This window comes from Dermacentor albipictus, chromosome 1 (assembly GCF_038994185.2).
Source record: "Dermacentor albipictus isolate Rhodes 1998 colony chromosome 1, USDA_Dalb.pri_finalv2, whole genome shotgun sequence".
Lineage (NCBI taxonomy): Eukaryota > Metazoa > Arthropoda > Arachnida > Ixodida > Ixodidae > Dermacentor > Dermacentor albipictus.
Window position 1 is genome coordinate 154272671 of NC_091821.1, and position 23040 is coordinate 154295710.

General features: G+C 45.3%; 1 protein-coding gene across 2 annotated transcripts in view; it reads left to right on the plus strand.

Moving 5' to 3' along the window:
* The window catches only part of Nulp1 (Nuclear localized protein 1), a 119415-nt gene that overhangs the window by 65060 nt on the left and 31315 nt on the right, over positions 1-23040 (plus strand). For both annotated transcript variants that reach the window (XM_070527718.1, XM_070527714.1), the window contains exons 8-10: positions 6634-6865; positions 20170-20288; positions 21600-21758. In XM_070527718.1, the coding sequence (XP_070383819.1) occupies positions 6634-6865; positions 20170-20288; positions 21600-21758 (510 nt within the window). The remainder of the gene's footprint in view (positions 1-6633; positions 6866-20169; positions 20289-21599; positions 21759-23040) is intronic.

The following is a 23040-nucleotide window of genomic DNA, read 5'->3' on the forward strand; positions in this document are numbered from 1 at the left end:
TTGAGTGACCAACAAAAAGATAGCAAGTGTGATCAAAAATGCCACATTCAATACTCAAAAAGCCGTTAGAAAAAAAATTTCACTTACAAAACACAAATCTAGAACAGCACCTTCACCAGTGGATACTTTGACTGTTTGATCCAAATTGAAGGCTAACATAATATCCAAGATCACATTGTTAGATTCACATTGACCATAAACCAAACACTCCCAGTCCAAACTGGGCAAGTTGAAGTTCCCTGTTAATATGATGATACATTCACGTTTTGCCAACAGGGGATCATACAACATTTGAAGGTACAAGTCATCAAAGTCATAAGGACGATAAACAGAACAAAGGAAAAAAGGATGTACCATTTAGTGACATGTCCAAAATTAACTCTCGTGGTCAGGTATTTGGTCTAAAACAGCAACAGTAACACATGACTATGACAGCTGCCCTTCCATCACAAGAACAGGGGTCATGCCTGAATACATTATAACCAGGAGGAACAATTGATTCACTTGGGATGCCGTCATGTAGCCAGGTTTCTGTCACGATAACTATGTGCTGATCATAAGAAAGAAGCAGGCATTCCAGGCTATCAGTTTTATTCACAATGCTTCTGGCATTAAGCGAAAGCATGCATAGTTCTAACTGCTGTTGGAACCTCAGTGCTGACACCCGTTATTGCAATCGGACCGCTGGCGCCCGTTGTTGCAAATGGGTCGCAAGCCCCAAGGGTAACGTTGGCCTGGCGGCCTGGGGCACACTGGAAGCATCCGAAGGTCCCGGCAAAGCATGAGTCGACTGCTAACAGAACAACTTGTTTATTCTAGCATCGCAAAAGAGCGGCCGGTCAGGTCGACCGAAGTGGAGAGACAGGAGAGCACGCTTCTCGACAGAAAAATTCGGAGCCTCTCTCCTGGCGTCCGGGGGCAGCTGCTCTTATACTCTCGGAGTTGAGGGCAAGAGGGAAGGTCACGGGACTAGGTCACGTGACGGTGGGGCACAGACACGCTGAGAGACACGTTGGGACAAGGAGGTGACGCATCAGCCGGGCCGGCGCCGGTCAGACCTCCTTGCTTCACACTTGGGGAGCTCCTCTCCCCGGCTGCCGCGCTTTGACAAGCGTGGGCACACACACACACGCACACACAAAGACACGTGGCACTGAACATGCCGGGACGCGCTCGGCGGGGGTGCGTCGCGGCCACTCCAAACGGGCCAAAATGTCCGCCGCTTTGAACGAAGCCCCGGCGTCCGTTGCATCCGCGCCGGCTACACCGCACGTCGTAGGCGAAACGTAACACTGCTGAGACTGTGACCGCTATCTATACGATTGAACGGTCCGTATTACTGGCACCCGCATGTTCCTTGAGTCATCCCAAACATAAAATGCTTTATCAATGCTAAGTTTATATCGAACTAGATATACAGTGAAAGCTCGCTAATTCGAACTTCAGTAATTCGAATTTATGGATAATTCGAACTATACGATTTGGTCTGGCCAAGCTCCAAAGAAGTCTATGTATAAAAAAGACCGTTAATTCAAATGCGAGAAGGTTCCACCACAGATAATTCGAACGACGCGCCACCATGCTGGCGGCTTGGCGCCTGGCACACGGCCAGAGAAACGCTCCTACTGCCTACACACAAGGCTGCATCGCCTTCGGAACGGAGAGAACGGCGAGAGAAGGCAAAATCGGGAAAAATCTAACCGGCACGGGATCGGCCAAAAGGCAAGCGGCGGTTGCCTCCTCACCATTCTACGTGACCTCCAAGACTTCTTGCCGGTTGTGAATCTCGGAGGCTTTGCAAATCTTGTGTAGCTGCTAATGTTGCGCGGCAGATGGTGCGGCAAGCGCCAAAACACAGTGAATCAAGTGCGTCGCAGCTGCGCTTGCAATCAAGAACTGACGAATCTGGGCCTTCGCCACCTTCACATGTTCAGCGCCTTTGTCTTGGCAGCCTTCATCGGTTGTGCATGTCTGTTTTCAGCTTAGGATGTACCGGCCGTCGCGATTCTTTATGATGGTGTTAAGCCTCGGCTGATGTTCGTTTTGGTGTACATCGGTGGTGTGGCACAGTCGGACCCAGAGCTGCGACTTGGCACACGCCATCACTTTCTGACACGCCAAATTTCTGGCATGCCCTACTGCTTCCAAATCGCAGTGTACTGTTGTTTTCCTTCACTTTCGTTAGTTCGAACTTTTGTTAATTCAAACTGAAGCGGCTTCCCCGTGCGGTTCAAATTAATGAGCTTTTACTGTACCTTCTTTCCAGCGTCTTTCTCTGCCTTCCCACATTGCCAGAGCAATTTTTGTTTCCTTAACTTGTCTAGTGAGAAGTCGTTTTCAATAGAATTTCCCGAGTCTTTTAGTTTCCTCAAATTACGTCACACCATTTGTTTCTCAAGATAATTCTGGAAGCAGAGAATCACTGGGTGGGAAGTACTGTGCTCCAACACATGAATAAGTGCCGTGGACATGCATTTAAAGACTTCCGTTGTAAATAATCTTAAGTTTCATCCTCCTGTTCATTAACGCCGAACACAATTAGGTTACTTCTTCAACTGCGATCTTCCAGATCTGTTAACACAATCTCTGCGAGTTCAGCTGTTCTCGTATTTTGAAACTTTCTTGAAACCTTTGAATCTCCTTTGAGTTCTTGTGCACTTCCTTAACATCCTCCTCAACCTTATCTATGCGCACACCAAAATCAGACACAGCTTTTTCAGTCCTTTCTAGTCTATCCTTAACTTCCGTTAGATCAATGTGAATTGCTTTCTGACCTTCCAGAAAAGATTCAAGCATTTCCGTAACAGAAGGACCAGTGTTTTCTTCTACTATAGCGCTGCAAAGTAGTAACTTACAAATATGGGAACAATCAGCAGCAATAAGCATGATAGTGCGTGGGCTCGGCACAGCAATAATACATCTATCATCACTTGTTAACGAGCAGGGGTAACAAACCTGTAACAAAATAGGAGGCCTGCTTAGCACACCGTTCGCTCTGGTTTCGCCGAGCCCAGTGAAATTGCAAGAGTTCTGCCGTGGTTTTATAGCCAGTACTGTCGGTGGTGTCACACGTGCGATACTAGGTGTTGCCACTTGAAGAAAATCACCGTCGTGGTAGGCGTTGTGATAGGTATAATCACCGCTGTCCCATGTGCTGTTGAATACCACTGCTTGCTGCTCTATGGATCTACCGCCGTGTGTGTGAAACATTTATAAGTCCAGCAGAAGCTAGCACCAGCGCCTGTAACAAGATGGGGGGCATGCTGAGCACATTTGCACTGGTTTCACCGAGCGACTGGTGTGTGAAGTGGCAATGTGTTACAGAGGGGTTAGGTTCAGATGAGAAAAGTTAGAGGTAGGTGAACGGTTCCTGCGTCATATCTATGGCAGATAAAACACGGAGCTTTCTTCTGTACATGCTCAACCTTTTTAACTTAAGGCAACGGCAAATTCTGTTCTGCGTACTGACTCAGATGTGTACTGACAGACTCTGTAAGGCATCCGACGTGGCTTTCAGAGTCTGTTTTTCTTTATCATTATGAATGACACCATTACCAGGACTGCCCTTGTCGTTTTTGTATCCGTAAAAGGTTGGATCCTGTGTCCTGCAAGACATGTCGCAAGCTCATGTTGAGCTTGCATTTCTAGAAGCAAATGATAGAGATGCAGGACACCACCACCATCAAAGATGTAACAGAAATTTGAGAAAACAATATGTTGGCTGAATTTTTATACTCATAAAGTGACGCCAACCCATGCCACCTTGCAACCTATGCCACCTTTTATATCAATATACATATTTTATAGTGCAAATTTGAATTGTTAGTTTTCTTCCACATTTTATGTCCTCAAAATTATGTTGTTTTTTTTCTAAACCCTCACATCCCTACCTAGCACAAAAGACTGATGCCCTATTCAGGCAGGTATATGTTGTGCAGTGCGAAGTCCTCCATTTATTTTTGAAGCACCAAGGATCCTTTACCAAAGGAACAACAGGCCCGGGCTGTAAAACATGCTTACAAGGACCTAACGAGTGGCTGCATTTTATGCGAGTGTCACTTTGAAGAAAGGTTCATCAAAAGGACCTATCGGCATGTTATCAATAATCAAATAGTCAAAATATGTACATGGCATTGGCCAAATTTTAAGGAATGCATTGTTCCTACAGTATTCCCATGGGCGCCAAAATACTTATGTGAGCAACATAGATTAAAGCAGAAAGCTGGGCATGTTGATTGTTTGGCATGTTTATATCGCTCAAGATGGAAATGCAATGTGGGATAGGGTGGGTACTGAACATCAATAGGTTACTAAAACGCAGACAGGCAGCAGTACAGAATGTACAGAACGACAAGAGTGCTGGCAGCAACAATCAAAAGAAAGACATCCTCGATGCACGTGCATAGCACATAGCACCCAAGTATTTCTTTATCTTTTCTTTTTTCTTTGGAGGGGGGCAAAAGGAGTAATTGTGCAGTTTCCACATTTCTTTGGAATGCAAAAGGCCTAGTCAGCTTTATTCCGAGTGATAATTGCCAACCACGTATATAGTCTACCAAAACTGGTGTGGACTTGCATCTTTTGCAGTGATTTATGGGATGGCTTGATCCTGCTGGAGCCTGCACCTTTGTGCATTGCTCTGTCGCATGATTGTTCAGTTGGCAGCCAGCCTGGCCTCTGTAACACCTGCCGCACAAAAGTGGCACACTACAATGTACCGTTCCTGTTTTGCTTGTGACAAAACATGTTACATGCCTTAGTATGCAGATGGCACATTTGCATGGTGCCCAATTTGCAGAATATTTTTTAGTACATAATTACTGGCATGTTCAGGGCAGAGAACGACACCAGGGTGCCACACTTTCTAGCCATTTTCGTTAGGTCCTGAGATAGCTGGTGCAAATATGACACTTCTGAGCATCTTTATTACTGTACAATGAAAATGAGTTGGCTGTCAGGTACAAAACAAGGAACTCATGACAAGACATCTACCATTTCCATCTAGTGGCTGCAGTATAAAAATTAAATCTCTAAGCAAACAGAGGACTGCCTGTGGTGAGTGCCAGAAGCACTTCAATTCGAGGAGGTGCAAGAGGCTGACCAACATGCTATGAAAATCAGACCAAATGAGCTTGTTTTGTAATTGTGTTCACGCATTTTCTAGGCAGAAAAATATAGGTCTAGAACAGAATGAAGCCTGTGAAGTCTTGCCAACCACTAATTATTTTTTGCAAATGCCAAAACTATTAATTTTCTTCTCGTAAATGTTGCACAATCACTTTCTGCTGTGCACTGGCACAACAAATGGTTGAACTGAAGAACTGTTGAACTGCGACACAACTTAAACAAACCTCTTGTGAAAACATTTGGGGAAAGTCCATCACCGAACTTGCAGCAAATGCACTGTGCATTTCTTGCCTGTCTTATTGCATAGACTTGTATTTATATTGCATACATAGCCTTGTAAAGGGAGAGAAAAAAAGTTAGCTTGTGTGGTCTTATCTGTGTTCTGTGCAACTGATTTATAGTAGTGAAATTCTTATGACCAAAGTGAAAGTATAAAACGTTGCAGCTGTCTCCACTTAAAGATCACCAGTATTGGCACGCTTGCATAAAGCAGCATCTGGGATGACTGATTGCATACTTGTGCAGCCATTCGTTTCCGCTCATAACACTTTACCTTCGAGCCACCAAAGTACTAGTGAGCAGTGATTTGTGACAACAGATTGCGCAAACATCTGTTTGCAGAAAGAAATACTATTGACACAAATTTTTTGTCACTTTTTCTTTTTAATGGTTATTTACCAATGTTATTTATAAAGCCTAATTTTCTCAAAAGTAATCTTAATGAACAGTTCGAAACATCTGCTAATTGCAGTGTGACTTCAGGCTTGAAGTAAGCCTTTGTTACATCTTGGAACTTGAAGATGGTGGCCATGTGCTATCACTAACCACTGACACAAAAGTCTGTCAGCCCAGTGCAGTGGTCATGGGCCACACCATGATCATGCTGCCAAATGCTGAGTGTATTATGTGCTGCACAGAATAATAGGGAGAGAAAAGGTGAGAGGGGCATGCCACGTTCTTATAGAAGTGGCAGCAGAGGACCAGGCTTATCTTGGTGTTAATGCAGAGGAATATAGGGAAGGAGAGGCTATGATATGATGGCATGTGCGCGGCTTTCAGGGACATGGTTGTGATGTGGCTTGGAAATGTAGTACTGGGCATGCTCATCAGGCCTCACTATTTTGCAATACGATGGGACCAACATCTGCTGTGCTGTGCATAGCAATAATTTTGGACAGGCTGCATTGAAAGATGATATAATTTGATGTGTTGCATGCTCATAGGAATTGAGGTTCCATATTGTGATTACAAAGTTGGCAGCTACCTGTTAAACAAGAAGAAAATATGAGACAAAATATTTTTCGGTACTCTATTAAGCTCATCACCTGAGCCGCTGATTTTTTGTTTGTTAGGGCTTTCTGTTAGAGTTCTGAAAGTAGGTGAACGGGCACCTCTGCTTTCCCCCAAGAATGTTTGTATCGGAACCTCAATATCTTCATATTATGTCTCCATTGTTTCAACCAACTATGTTCTAGCTTTTTCAGCAATTTGTTTTTATTGTTATAGGCTTGACCCAGACAATGACCCGCTATGTGTGACACTCCTTCTGGACTACTATGCTATCCGTGCGGAGCAGTACCAGTACCTGGTGCGGCTGTATCGTGAGTGGGATGCTGAACGCAACCTATGCCAATTGCCGAATTTTGCCTTCTCTGTGCCACTGGCCCTCTTCCACATGGCACGGGCAGGTGCCGGTGAGGACACCATGTCATCTGATGAGCTAGAAGCAGACAAAATGGTGTGTCTACCATACTGCCTCTGCAGAAAACCTTCTATTATCCTGTCACATGATACTAAAGCAGGCCTTATGGCCTACTTGTTGCTTATAGGCTGCCTGCTAAAAGCCTTTCCATTTCTGTAGTTCAGTGCATATATTCATAGTTTTGATCATTTTACTCGTGAAATGGGTTTTGTGACCTTAATGCTAAAGACAAATTAAATGGCTGGGAAGTGCCTGTACGTAATCAATGCTACGCAAGCAAACAAAAAAGTGACATTAAATGAGTAATGCACTAAATCTTAATTTCATTCATTTGGTGCCATGCAGATTAACTTAATGTTGCCCTAATGAGATTCACTGTTTGATGTGCTCACTAGAACTTTCACCAATCAAACGTGTAGGCTCAACACCAATGTGCACGTAGTGTAGTATGCTTACCTCTTTTGTTATGGATCTTATCCAGTAAAATTCATTAACACCTATACAAAGGCATCTCTGAAGGCAGAGACTGTTCAAATTGCTATAAAGACTGTTGGAACCAAACATTCAAAAACACTGAAGTCAACTAGCGCAGTTGTGTTTGACAACATGTACAGTTATAGTTAGCCTGCTGTTGTATTTCACTAACATTGAGGGGATTTAGAACTTGTACATGGGTCTCTATTTTAAAGGGGCACTAAAGGGTGAAAAATGAGTCTAGCTGTATTAGCAAATTACCCTTCTACAATACCAAAAGAAATGGTGGAACTCATCTTGCGATGACTGTCGATGGTAGTGCATTTAGCATTGAATCAACATAGTGAAACAGTGTATTGCCACCGCCGAAACAAATTATGTGTGAGGCGTGTACTGCAATGGGGTTCCTCTTTTACATTTCCCCAAGAACACTCAGCACAATCTCACGCTGCCGCCATGAAGCCCACACGTGATCTCCGAAATGCATGGCATGATGGTGCATGCAAGTGCTGTGAAATGTGTCGCGTTGCAACCGGGCTCCTCTCACGCTTCTTTCTGCACATGCTATGCCATCTAGTGGCAGAGCATGCACAGACAACCGAGTACAAATTGTATGGGACAGCTGAAAATCTAATGAAGTGATGGAAATTCACCAAGGACTGAAGCAAGGATGTCCTCTGTCTCCATTGTTGCTCATGCTTTGTTAAGAGCATAGAAAGATGACTGGAAAACAGTGAATTAGGGTTAGATTTATCATACGTGTGTAGTAGACAAATGGTGCAACAGAAGGTCCCCGGATTGATTTATGCGGTTCACATAGTGCTGCTAGGGGACAATGCAAGAGATCTATAGACACCTGTGAATATGTGTATCAATGCAGCAACAAATCTAGGCCTTAAGTTTAGCACAGAGAAATCAGGAATTAGGATCTTCAATGAAGAGACAACTAATTACGTGGTGTCAATTCAACAGCAAGTCGTACCCATAGTCAATCAATATAAGAACCTCGGTGTATACCTAAACAAAGATTTACTCAAGCCCCCACCAAGATAATCTGAAAATAAAGGGGAAGTGGAATGCAGCAACAATGAAACATGGAGCACTTTGGGGCCATAATAAATATGAGATGGTGCTTGGAATCTGAAAAGGAGTAATGGTGCCAGCATTAACGTTCAAAAATGCCATTCTGTGCTCAAATCTTCTCAGGGCCGGAAGTTAACCAAAGATCGGTAGGCCCGTTGGTTTTGGGAGCCCACAACAAGACCACAAATGAGGCAGTGCAGGGCAACATGGGTTCGGCCTCGTTTGAAGTGAGAGAAGCACAGAGCAAAATTAGTTTTAAAGAAAGACTAAGAAAATGGATCAAAATAAACGGGCGGCTAAAATGCACAAGTATCTGTACCTGAAAAGCGTGGACAAAGTATGGAGGAAGAGGTAAAAAATGTTGGCAACCAAGTACAGGGTAATTAAAAGTGTAAGTAGACAACCAGGAGTCATCAGAAAGTGAGATAAACAGAGACGGTGAATTGTATGCAAAGAATAGAAACGAGAAAGACTATGTAGATTTACAAGAACATGGAAAAAGAAATTAGAAGGGAAAATTTGTACGCTAACACGAAGGGAAGTGCCTTGCTATTTGAGGCTCGAGCTGGTTGCCTAAGGGCAGAAACATACCGGAGCAAATTTTCGCAACTAGATGAGGCATGTGTATGCTGCAGCAAAAATCGGCAGACCACTCAGCACATCCTAATGAATTGTGAAGGGACTCACCCACTGAGACTCGTAGGTAACGTACGCCTTCCAGAAGAGTTTGGATTTAAAGTGGACGGAAGCATCAACCAATCTGCAGTCGAGATGGGCAAGAGACATTTAGAGTATTGGTGGAAAAAAAATGCAGGGAAGAGACTGATATGACAGGATCCATTACAGTCTTGGGTACAAGGTAGATAGAGAAGTTTTGTGGGTGATAAAAAAAAAAAGATTAAGGAGATGTAAGCAAAAATGCTACAATTAAAAGCATGTATAGCATATCTGAGTAACTCAAGCAGGCTAGGTGACTATTTGTCACTGCCCCATTTCAAAGAGGATGCCAGTAAAATATCATCAGCAGCAGCAGCACTGCCGAGAAGTCCACACATGGCCTCCTAGACTAGAAGTGTGGCGTGCTGGTGCCTGCAAATGCTGAGAATTGTTCCCATACTTGCCGCACATTCAGTGGCGCATGCTCAGTGACCCAAGTTGGGGAGAGGTTCATTGAAGAGCAGCACATACCCAGTGCATTTGTGGCGCAGCCTGCCTATACATCGGGTTGCTGTCCTTGAGGAACTCTTGTGATGTGGGTTCTATTCCGCTCAGCATCAGGGAAATTTAAGGGATATTTTTTGTCATTTTAGAGTGGCACATACCTAGTTACCCAAGTTGGCATGAAAGCATTCATTGAAGAACGGCACGCACCTACTGGCCAATACCCAGTAACCCAAGTTGGTATCAGAAAAGTTCATTGAAGACCGAATGGCGACATACCCAATGCTCCAAGTCGGCGCCAAAGAATTTCTTCGAACAGTGGTGCCTACCCAGTCCATGTATCTACAGTGACCTATGTCAGTGTGCAAGAGGTTCATTGAAGAGTGGCATGTATGGTTTATTTCAATGGTTGATTTTGAAATTTGTTAGCTCTCACGCACAAACGCATGCACACACTTTTGTAATTGATGGGAGTTGCTGCTCTGCTTGCCTACCAGATAGCAGGTCGCCATCTAACTATAAGAAGGTCAATAAGAAGCCTTTTCACGACGATGGCGCAAATACCACTGTGAAGTTTAACCTTGTCCATAAACGTATTACCGTTTACACAATACAGGATCACCAGACAGGTGTACAGCAGCAACAATGCTGGTAGTGACATTTTTTGTGACTCATTGTGTATACAGAAACCACATAAAGCTAGAATGGCCTTTCATATTACACTTATTTGCTTGCGTAAAGCATTTGTTAGTGACATATTCATAAGCATGTAATCCTTTTACGATTTTTCTTCAACGAAATAACTTGTGCAGCCCAAAAATGTTTCATTTGTATTGTAGTGGCACAAATCGTCGCAGGATACTACCGCTATTCACAATACTGCCACTTATAGCTCCAATTGCCTGGGGATATGTAACAGTAAGAAATTTAAGGGTCAGCTAGAGAAAATGAAAAATATATCTTAGTAAAATAGAAAGGCGGTTCCGTATCACACCATTACAGAGAATATGTAGAAACGCGATAGAGGTGGCACCACGAAGAGCTATGACATTTCACTTTCATAACGTATAAACAAGTGCTAGTTAACCCGTAATGCGCAGTTTTCGTAGCTTATTCATATTTCACAGAATTCTTATCATGTAACATAGTCCAAAAAATTGCTTTTGATGCTTGCAAGCAACAATCACATACACAAAATTTCTGCTTTATGCACAAGTCTCCCGGATGCAGTTCCATCCGCGCTTTGGCTCACAACAGTCGAACTTACATCCACGAGATACTTCGAATCGCTGATCTGTGAAAGCCACTAGATGCAAGACAACTCCATTCTTGTATTCTTCCTACTTCATAATGAAGCACCACCCAAGAGAAACTTCGATAACGACACTATAGCGGCATCAGAGTTTGTTCAAAAGACGCCACACGCATTGGCGAGTGCAGCACAGTACAGTAGCTACGAGCAAGTGTCATGGCACTGACGCAACTAAAAACAAAAAAAGATCAGGAAAACAAAAGGTTGGCTGCGCGCAGACGTTCATGCTCTTGTTTTTGTCGAGACGGCGCAAGTGCCACCGTGTCACTATGCTCCACCAACTGGGACACGCAGACCTCGTTGCCTGCCCTTGCTGGAGGGTTCTGGCGGAAAGGTAGAAGAATATCACTGCCTTTAGTTTGATTCAGGTGGCTTAGTGGCATCAGTATCAGCTTGAGAAGCGGAGTTCAGCCAACGTTTAGAGTTTTGCACAGTGACGTTGCGATAGCCAGTATCTTGTGTCTTAAGATACGCGATACATTCTTTCATGTATCGGAAATACAGGTACTGATACACGTCTTCCCAGATGTATTATGATACAGATACAAGATACCCAAAGAGTATCTAAGATAGTATCTAAGATATTATGTAAAATAAATGTATCTTCCATAATACCCAGTGCTGATGGTGTCAAAGCAATGCCCATTGAGCTTCATTTTCGGAAACAAGGCAAAGTTATGAGGGCCAGGTCGGGTGAGTAGGGTGGATAGGACACAATTGCCAGGGTGTTCTTTGCCAAAAAATCAGTGGTCTTGAGGGAGGTGAGAGTGGGCGCATTGTCATGATGCAACAGCCAGTTTTTGTTGCGCCAAAGTTCAGGTTGCTTCTGGCTCGCGTCGTTTTGCAGGCATCGCAGAACATCACAGTAGAAATATGATTGAGCAGTCTGCCCTTTGGGAACAAATTCCCTGTGGATTACCTCTTTTGCATCGAAGAATATGATGAGCATGGTTTTGGTAGCACTCCTCACTTGTCTTGCTGTCTTTGGTCTCGGTGAACTCAGGCTCTTCCATTGGGAAGATTGCTGCTTCGTTTCGGCATCGTACCCGCAAACCCACGAATTAATAAGCAGTGATGACTGTATTGATTAAGGTTGGGTCTGCATGTGCAGTGGTTTTAAGCTCCATGCACACATCAACACGCCGTTGCTTCTGGTCAGCAGTTAAGACTCGAGGGTGAGAGGGGGGTGGGAATGAACTTTGTGGCGATGTGGTGCATTTGGAGGCCTTCAGTAAGGATCGCTTGGCACTGTGCATAACCAATTCCTGTCATTTCACCCAGTTCATGAATGGTTAGGCAGTGATGCTCTTGAATCGGTTGTGCAATTTTCACAACATTCTCTGGTGTTGTGCTGTTTCGTGGCCATCCTGAGTGCTTGCTGTCTTTCACTGAGGTTTAACCACTTTTGAACCAAGAATGCCACTCAAAGCACTGACTGCATCCCATAGCAGCATCACCACACACCTGACGAAGCATTTCTAGAGTTTCTGTGGCAGATTTACCCAACTTCACGCACAATTTCACGCAAACCTGCTGTTGAAGCTTTTCTTTCATTTTTTCAAAATACAGACGATTTCTGACACTTTCTCACTTTAGCAAGTGCTGCTGGCAAATGGACCCTCCTGCCACCCCGCCACTCGACACATCTACTCGTGTGATTTGTGTGCAGCTACATCTAACAGCACAAGTGCATACTTTTGTTATTTCCCACATAATTACACCAGTCCCAGAACTTTCGGATAACACATCATACATAGCCCCCGGGACATGCTTAAGAATCCTAAGAATGCCAATGCATTAAAAAGTCGCTCTTACCATGAGAGGATCCTGCCAACGTAGCTTAGCAGCTATGGCATTGTGCTGCTGAGCTCAAGGTTGTGTGTTTGATTCTGGCTGTGGTAGCCACATTCCGATGGGGGTGGAATGCAAAAATGCTTGAGCACCATGAATTGTGTGCATGCTGAGAACCACATCTGGTCAAAATTAATTTGGAGTCTCCCTCTACGATGTGCCTCATAATCAGATCGTTGTTTTGGCACATAAAACCACAGAATTTAGTTGAACCATGAGAGGAGACTTGATAAGCCAGAAAAGATGCAGAAACAAAAGACAGGTGGCAATGCTGCTTTGAAGTTTCAATGCCAGCTCAGTGCGACGTCATGGTTGTTGACAGCATCTCCTCAGACTTGGTTAATTTTCATTACGATAACAATTATGTGGACACTCCAAGCGAATTTCTGCCATCACTGTGAGGTTCCATATATAAAGTTGAAGTGTGATAAGATAGCATCTGCGTGACGTATGCTGTAATTGCCAGGAAAAACCTACGAGTGCGAGCTGAGAAGGATGGTGGCTTGGTGCGGCGGCTTCTTCTCAGGCGCTGTTGTGCCTGACAGTCCTTCTGGACAAAGGATGTTTCACCGCCAAACCTGCAGCTTTGGAGTGCTGTTGGGACATCGCCCTTGCAGGCAATTGTGCTTCGACCACAAACATCCGTCGCCTCCCCCCCCCCACTCCTCCTCAGCGACCGAAAACGACCTGGAGGCGTAAACAATAGTACACCGCGCACTGGCGGTCTCTCCTCTTCAGCGCCAGATGCTGACCAGGTTCGGAGAACACGATTTCAACAAACAGCCAAATTTCTAAATGGGTTGCCAGAGGTGTCGCCGGTTGTTAGTGCCCAACTTTGACATTCCTGAGCTCTCAACTGGACACTGACCTTTGAGTGGGAGTAAGATACCCTCTCAGTCCAAGTGCATGTGCGTGAATTATGCTGACCTAGGGTTCCCGGTTTGGTGCAATCCTGGCCACTGGGTGGAGAAAGGGAATAGATCCCAACCTGGCTAGTTAAGCCGGCACACTTGTAGTCGGATACAACTTTAGAAAAAAGGGGGCGTTTACTCCACCGAGGCAGATGCACACGAGCATCCACCAATGGGCGCGCAATCTGGACTGATGTCATGAGCCGGACGGCTGGTGACCTTGCCGTCAGAGAAGATGGCCGCCCGGGCTTCGAACTGGGCCAAGTTGCGTCAGCTGTGCGCGTCAACGCCTCGTCAGTGAATTCCCAAACTGTTTGTGATTATCTATCATGCCGGAAATATTACTGCGAGCTTACGATGCGGCATTTGTGCCGCGTGCGTTTATTCTAAGCCGTGATCCGGCGAAGAAACATTGCAGCAAGCATCACCGACATTGCGCTACGCTTTGCCTGAAAACAGGATCCCACGGCAACCGCTGCAAACACACATCCTGCCTGTTTGTTCCATGTCTTTTTTATTTCGCTCTTGAGTGACATTACGACGAGAAAAGTTTTCCAAAGACTGGTGCCTACTGTTAGCGGCGGGTGTGTTCGTGGTCGTTGCGTTTTTCGTCGGACAGGGTGAAGTGATGGAGCAAAACCATTCTCAGGAGAAATGAGAAAAGCGTGCGCACATGAAACAAACCTACGAGCGTCTCAACAGAAAATATTTGCAAAAGAAGCCTCCAATGCAAATATTTGTCGCCGTCAACTTAGTGTGAACGATTGTTGTCAGCAGTGAGATAGCCGAGCGTCTAACGGCAGTGTTCGAGCGTTCTGTAGCACTGTCGATTGATTGCTTTCCACCAGTGCTCACCGTGCGCACAAGCTGTAGAATGCGTGCTGTGACACAGTCACGCATAAGTTGTGTTGCCAGCGATCTATATGGTTTCCCACAACATAGCTTCGCGCTGCTTTTCGATTCTCGTGATATGTTGCAATTAAATATTCCCAAGTGTTAGATATGGAGCCGTTTCCTGCGGCTACTTCGAGTTCCCCAGACCACATCGAATCGCAGCACAGCTAATTGAGGAATGCAGAAGCAGGAAAGCACATTCCAGAGGAGCGCCCGAGCAAACAAGTTGAAGGCTACAAGACACGTGCAAACAAGTTTGCGGCCCCCAGGTCGTGTGCCGCCGAGGAACTATTCAATGCTTGACTTTTCCAGAAAGCGGAGGGATAGCCGGGCACTGTTGCGAAGTAAAGTGGGTGCCAAACCAAGACGGTGGTAATGCGCCGTGACAGCCGGACGTGCCGGGAAGGCCCAAGCCTACCCCTCTTCGCCTTTGAAGAAGGCATTTGCCACCACTGCGGAGCCGTACCACCGGGAGCAGGTGGGCCCTCGGACAATGGAGCATGAGCAACCCCCCCCTTCTCCTCCTTTGAAGAAGCGCATTGCAAGTCTGCGAGGCAAGACCGCAGAGAGCCGCCGGGTGTGACAACGCGATACGGGTGCCAACCATTGGCTGAAAATGGCGTCATCTGAGCGGACTCTCCCATTGGCCAAACACGACGCGACTTCCAGTCCTCGAAGGGTTTAAAAGAAGCATTCCAGAGAGACCAGAGCATTCCCTGATTCCCCTGATTCACCTCTCTCGAACTTCTTGCCGCGGGCCGCAGCGTCCGAGTTGCTGCCGGCCCGTAATGACTGTACGACTGTTACTTGAGTCTCGCCTCTCTGTATATAATGTAAAATAAATACTCCCAAGTTTTGTGTTTTCATCCCGAAGTCCGTCCTCCAACCCCTACACAAGACAGTGTTAAGAGAACGGGAAAAAAAAAAAAAAACATACGAGAAGGTAGGCACAGCAGCTTGTGAACCTGCTCCTATAATACCTCTACCTGCGTCTGTTTGTAAATGTGTTTGTGTTTTCTTGCGTGTGTCAATTTTTTTTATTTCCCACATTTCTTTATATTTGAGTTTTTCTTAGTTTTCGTGTTTGTATGTGAATATGTGCCTGCTTCCATGCGCGTTTGCGCTTATTATTATTTTTGTCCTTTTATTTTATATCAGCATTTGTTTTTGCCAGTTTTCTTTCAGCAAAGTCTTTACACATTTGCATTAACCGATCTCATTCAAAGCACTAACTCCTGTACACTGCAGGGCTGGCCTCTTCCATCTCATTAAAACCTTTCACACTGGTCTACCTTGTCTTCTCAATCTGCCTACTCGCTGTGTTTTCTGTCCTTGCTTCTGGTGTTGTTGCTGCAATGTGATCAACCAACTTGCTCAAAACAAATTTTGATCGCCTATCAAAACAGAAAGGTTTAGAGATACATTTTCTTAAAAGCGTCATGTGGGTTGCACAGTAACTTTGCCGCTTACCTCTGTTCATGTTTATGCATCAGTGCATGTGGCAGCTCGCCAGAAGTGCAAATGAAAGGCTGCATATTGCGAAACAACACCTTGCTGTGCTGTTGCATTTTTCATGCATTTAGTCTTAGTAAACAGACGGTTTCGCTGCCCATCACATATGATGGTAAAAATTTTCAACACGAATAACATTGTGCAGTGGGGTGTCATTTCGTGTCTGACACTTTCATTGTTGCTGTCAGGATTGGGGGCTCAATCCCTATCGCCCGTGGTCCTTTGCCAAGATTGGAGTACGGCATGAATTCGAAGGTAGCTGGCCCATGCCGTCGTCCAACTTATTTACGCTGAGGACGTTGATGAAGTGAAGAACTGCTTCTCATCGAAAACGAGGAATAAGGGTTTATTTACAGAAATTAAATCAGTCTAACATGACTACTTGAGAAAAAGAGTGTCAGTCCAACATGACTGCACGAGAGAAGTGTGTCCAGCATTCGCACAACAACAGTTTTTATACACTCGGTCCGCTGGCCATACGAGGCGGCGACTGTTCGTTTACTCATCGCCAACCTGCCGCCCCTCCGCAGAACAGTTTACGTACACAAAGGCACACACATTCCGATGCCCGAAGATGGCGTTGGAGGGGTGCCGTTCCGGGAAGTATCGGTGCCAATCGTGGGTCGCTCGTTGTCTTGTGTCTGGCGGAGGCATGGGAAGCATCAAAATACGGCTTTCCCGCGGCAGCTTGTTCATGCGTATCAGATCAGGTCCGCGTTGGAGAACTCCGGAACCATTGTTCGCACACCGAACTTGTTCCGTCACAATGTCGATGGGGCTGGTGGAAGGAGGCGGTTTTCAGCACAAAGGCCGCTTCTTCGAACGCCTCCTAGCTGCAGCGACGGTGAGTGGGGGATGCGCGTCTTGTCCCCCAGTCGTAACTGGGTGGCAATCTTGCCTTGCAGCTAACCATCCTTAACATTGCAAAGACATTTTTCAGTGAATGGAGCCCAACAAAGCAGTGCAGACTGCTAATGGTGCCTTTCAAGCGTGCCCTTGACTACTGCTATTAATAACGACCCAAATGAGTATTTTGGGCCTAACTAAGCTAATGATGTTTGATAATTGTTCTCTTATTCACATTACTTGCCTGGGCCAGGTAACCAAAATAAACAATGCCACCACATGAATGTGTGTTTGCATGCAAGCTGCCAACAGTAACTGTCATTTTCACATTGATTGCTGCCATTTCACCAACAGTGGCGTTGGCTTGACTGCACTTTGACGTGCAGACTGCTAATGGTGCCTTTCAAGCGTGCCCTCGACTACTGCTATTAATAGCTATCCGAATGAGTATTTTGGGCCTAACTAAGCTAATGATGTTTGAAAATTGTTCTCTTATTCGCATTACTTGCCTGAGCCAGGTAATCAAAATAAACAATGCCACCATATGAATGTGTGTTTGCATGCAAGCTGCCAACAGTGGCTGTCATTTTCGCATTGATTGCTGCCGTTTCACCAACAGTGGCAATGGCTTAACTGCACACTGTTATTTCATCACAGGGCCCGTCATGCTCGTAGGTGGCTGCCCACAAGAGCATTTTGGGCCTTCTGACATTGGCATTATTCATCTCAACGGGCTGGAAAAAACAGTAGGGGCAGCACAACTGTACGCAAAGCACAATGTGCTTTGGCGTGCAGGCTGCTAAGAGTGGCTGTCAATTTCACGTTGACTACTGCTTTTTCGTGTGAAGCTGGACAGTGGCTGCCCGAATGAGCATTTTGGGCCCCACATAGTTATTCAGGGTTAATTACTGTATTTGCATTCAGATTTTCCAGCATTTCAGCACATTTCCATGCCAATACTTATAATGAGCACGATCTGTGCAGGACGTTGCTTTTTCAGAATTGGGCTTCCATTAAAAGGAATATGGCACCAAATCAACTGCTTATTTATTTGAGAGGTCACGGGAGAATGCTTGGCTGCTGTGCTGCTTGGCTGCTGTGCTTGACGCACAGTACATCGCTTCAGTGATGGGAGGTCCATTGTTGCGTGTGCCGAGCTATGTGTGGCCGGCAGGAGGTCTGGACCCCACTTCACGCAGAGTCAGAGACGAGGAGTGCCTTCTAGGCGAAGAATTCTTTATACAATGTTTACATGTTGTCGATGTTATCAGGAGAGAGACCAACAGAGGAGCTGCAAGCTGCCTAAATAACACCCCTCAGTCCCCAGATTCCCCAGACAGTCCCCAAGGACGAAACAAGGTCAAGAGAGAGAGAGTCCGGGCAGCCTCCGTGGTCTTAACGCCGCTCTCGGTGGCTGGCGCTTCCTCGAACGGCACTGCGGCGTCGGGACGATCTGGTGGTTGGTCAGAATGGTGCGCCGGGGAAGTTTTATGGCCTGAATAGGACAAAGGGAACCAACTGCAAGGCATGGGTTCGAAACACAGCCTTCCTTTGGAAACCGTCCCAAACACAGCGAGAGTCGTTCGTGGTGTGGGCGCCGCCGGATGAAGGAGGAGGGGGGGTTGCATTGCTGCCGGCACGGGGAGAGGCCGAAGAGTGGTCCATGAGCCGGCTTCCGCATCCGTCGTGGACGCCGGATAGCCGCGAGGAAACCTGAGCCGTGCACGTAGTCGCTGTGTGCCCAAAGCGGGCACCATGTGGGGATGAATGCTGCCTCAACGGTCAACACACCATAGCACTGGCCTTCCGTCAGGCAAATCCCAGGGTACAAACATAAAACCATATACGCTTCGAGAATTCGTTAGTGATCTTCTCGACCGTTGGTATCTCGTTGCGGTGAAAGAAATCGTGCACACGACCTCGGCGTGCACAACGTGTCATACTTTGTGCTGCGTCTTCTTTCCTCCGCATTTCGTGGGCACTTTGGCGAGAGCATCGACAGTTTGCCACCCGAAATATGCGAAGCTTTGACCTCCCCCCTCACCTTGAACGCTGTGCTTTTGCTGACACCAAGCATCTTGAGTTTGTAATGGTTGCGATAAATGCATTGTTTTATATAAGTACTTGTTCAATAGCAACTGATTCATTTGAAGCTCGGAACAGGAGTAGTAAATGTGCCGTGTACATGTAAGCAAGTGCAAAAGCCATGCAGAGCTGCTCTTTCTACTTTTGTCACTTGGAATGAAGCTAAAGAGCAGACGACGGGCAGCGTTATGGAAGGCACGGGGTTATTTTGCTGTCGCGATCCGGCATGTGCTGTAGCACATGAGAGCTCTACTAAGCCAGCCATCAAAATACAAAAGTCTTTATTTATACCGAGAATTGCGTGTTTCAGAAGCATGATTTTTTGAGCGGAATTATTTTAGTCGCGGAGGCAATCGGACGTCGCACTTCAGACATCTGGGCAGGGCCTCTCCTTTTTTCTAAAGTTGTATCCGACTTTAGGAGCACCGGAGTCTGTTGACTGAGATCCTTGAATGATGTAAATACCTATATGTATAAAGTCTTTTTTCCTACGCTCAACTTGTCCTGATGACTGTCCCGGCACAGCACCAACATGAGATCACATCGACCATGTAACCCTAGTCCCAACAGCGTGCAAGGAATGAAGGTGGGGAGGGTGCACGCCAACTTTTTGCGCTCGCAAAGGGGAACAAGAGGCGGGGGGGGGGGGGGAGATGTGCGCACTAGGAGGAGTGGCGCAAAGGGGCCAGAGTAGCACGTGTCTCCGCTTCTACTCCGGCCTATCTTGGAGGTAATCTGCGGTGGGTTCAAAGGCTTGCCGATGCGAGATATCTAATGGCTTCGTGTGCGCTGCGTTCTCGTGTGCCTTGTTGGTATGACATACTTAGGACCGATTAAGCGCATAGATAATGAGGACCTGTGTGTGTCTTTGTACATGTCCTTGTCATCTATGCGTTTAACCGTTCCCAAGTTCTTTTAGACATTTACCTCTTGCATTTACACCATGTGATTGGTGCTCCTTGGTCAGAGCTGGTCCTTGCGTTAAAAAAATGTAATAATTGCTTGTTTCAGAGGACAGGCTAAGTCATTGTCTCGAATAGCATTAGATTCAGGCATGTGGAGATGGTGCTGAGAATAATGTCATTATGCAACTTAGGCATTAAACATTGAATGTGATTTCTTGTGGCCATGTAGGCGCAGGAATAAATCAGTGGCAGTAATGAGAGGCTATGTTAAGGTACGGTTAGAATATACCTGTAATTTCACTGCAGCTGCAAGAATCGCTGATCATGTTCCCTGGTGTACTCTTATCACTCCTGGACAAGTGTGGTGTGCAGCCAGACAGTGAAGTGGCCAAGCACACATTCTTTTCTGCCACAGCACAGGCACAGTGAGTTCATTTTATGCTTTCCCGTTGGTGTTGACATCGGTGTAAAAAGTGTATCTGTGTATTCAAATGTAGCTTATGCTCGCATCAGTGTTTGAGCATTCTTTGGTTCTTGCTTAGTGTCTTATGGATTGAGAGTGCTGTTATATGATACAGCCCTCTCAATGATACAGGTGCTCTGGTTACACCAACTCTAACGCCACTGTAATATATTTGCCTTTGGCATGCACTAAACAAGCATGAGCTTTTACACTTTCAGTTTTAATCTTTATTCACGTTTTCAGTACACTTATTGACCGTCTCAGAATTAAATTTGGGCTATACTCGCAGACAACTTTCTGTGGCAATGAAGGGAAAGCTATGAAGGCAAATTGCACGCAAGTGAGTGTGCTCCTGAACAGAGTGCCACATTTTCATGCATGTTAGTTTAAGCAGAGAAGAGAAAACATTAACACCTTATTTACAACAGCTTAATAAGACAAAAGACACCACAAGATGAAGTTAACTTGCAGCTTTTCCGTATTGTGTCTGAGTAGTCGCAGAACCGTTGTGCATGGAAGCTGCGTCGATTCAGCGTCTCCTCCAACAGACCAGAGGCGCTGCCAAATACTGCCGGACTACTTCGCATGGTAACACATGTGCAGATGATATGCCCCCTAGCTTTCTCTTCATTGCTGCAGAAAGTTGTCCATGAGTATAAAATTTTATAATTTGCACATTTGCTTAGAACCTATCTTTATGTGAAGTCGGACAATAGCCCATGTTCTTACCACATTCACAGTGCATGCACACCAGCTCTGCTGGCACCATGATGGTGGATTTGGTAAATTTGTAAATTTGGTGGTGGATTATTAGGAATGCCAATTTATTTTGTTGAAAGTTTTGGAATACGCATTTCAAAAGTGGAGCTACTCTTAAGATACAAAGTATACACGTCCCGATGACTGATCAGTGTCAAGTGCTCAGGTGCAGCATGTGCCCTAAAGAAATTAATTTATAAGCAATATGAGAACTTCACTTTATTTAATGCACAGTTTCTGATGTCTGTTACTGCAGTTAGCTAGCGAAAGTTATCATTTTTGTTTTTAATTTCTTATTTTTCATAATTGGAGACAGTCTTTGCTGAAACAACCAGCATGTGGAATAAAGTAAGCTGCAACCGCTGTGTTTTTATCAAAAGCAAAACATTAAGACCCTTTAAGTGCCACATAACATGAATTGGAAAGGGAAATCTCTGATATCACATAGACTCCTCTTCCTGCTATACGAGATGCTTCAGTCTTTTACATACATCTTCACTACATTGAAATGCAGGCAGCCCGCTGCTCTTAACCAGCTGCAGTGTCTCTTTGTTGGACGGAACTATGTGCTCTGGAAAGAACCAGAGGTGCTCGCATGGCTGGAGCGCAATGTCCGTGCTGTCCTTAAGCGTGTGGATCAAGGGGACCCCTTGGTGGCTTCTTCAGCAGAGAAGTAAGGCAGCCCTTGGCTTTTCATTGTGCTTTTTTGTTTATTTTGTTTTGCCTTCACTGTTGCCATAATATTTACGTGAACATGTAGCTCTGACCTGTACACGGTCTACACTTCACAGTCAAATGTCAGTTGAACAGCAGTTAGTGCTTGAACTCTACCTAATGTATTTGCTCGTATCTGCGAGAAGTGACAGAAATGTTCCTGAAACGTGCTGCCTGGCCTCCCCGTAGAGTGAAATGTAGTTCTACTGCTACATGGCACTTCTAATAGTATCACTAATGAGCTAGTCTGGAAGTTTGTGTTGGCAAGGATAGCAGGCATCCATTCAGATTGTGTATTCTTTTAAAGGTATGTTGATGCTGTTTTGTGTTAGGTATGATTGCTAACCTGAAAGAACAAATATTCATGGCTTCATTTTGTTTGTTTCTGACTGAGAAAGATGCCAGTGGGGACCCATTAAATGCTAAAACGAGCATTTTGCAATTAAATGATGGGCCTTAGCCAGACACAAGTAGCTCAACTGGTTCAGGAGTGGAAGAACGTCTGTAGAGAATGATGAATGCTCAGGTTGCCTTTCAACAGGGGTAGCCAATGTAAACATTGCAAGAGTTTGGGAAAAATACAAGATTGTTGCTTAACGATCCATAAGCTTTCTGAAACCATTGACTTGTCATATGGGACCTGTCAGCAAAATTTTTAATAAATGAGGAACCACAGTGAAATTTGTACCCCATGACCTCATGACATAGCAAAAGGTGCATTGAGTGCAAATGTATGCAGCTGAAATGAACAAATCAGTGTAGATGCATGCATGCACACAACTTGATCACTGCTAACACAGAGAAGTGGCAATATACCATTACAGAAGCACTTAATGTATGTGAATGTGATTATTCTTGTCAACAAGGAATGAGGGCAAGCAATGGGATTCATGTGAAAGTAATGCATTAGCATTATTTTTCCTCTTTACACACAAAACAAATGCTGCCACTAACGCGACTATCGAAATGCGCAACCCATGTCCTGATTTGCCCAACAGGGAAGTGCATCTGCTGACATGCCGAGCGCCACCTGTGCAGGGTTGCATTCCAGTGCACTGCGCACGCCGCAACCGTCGGAAGCTTCCTCCCCTTCCACTTCTGTCAGCCTCCTCTCCGCTCCTCTCTCCTCTTTTGCCATACACAAGCCGACAGATGGGTTTTTGTTTGCATGATTGTTCTAATGCTGCCGTATTAAAAGCTTTCAGGTTAACTTATTATTGATACTAGAAGTGGCACCTAGT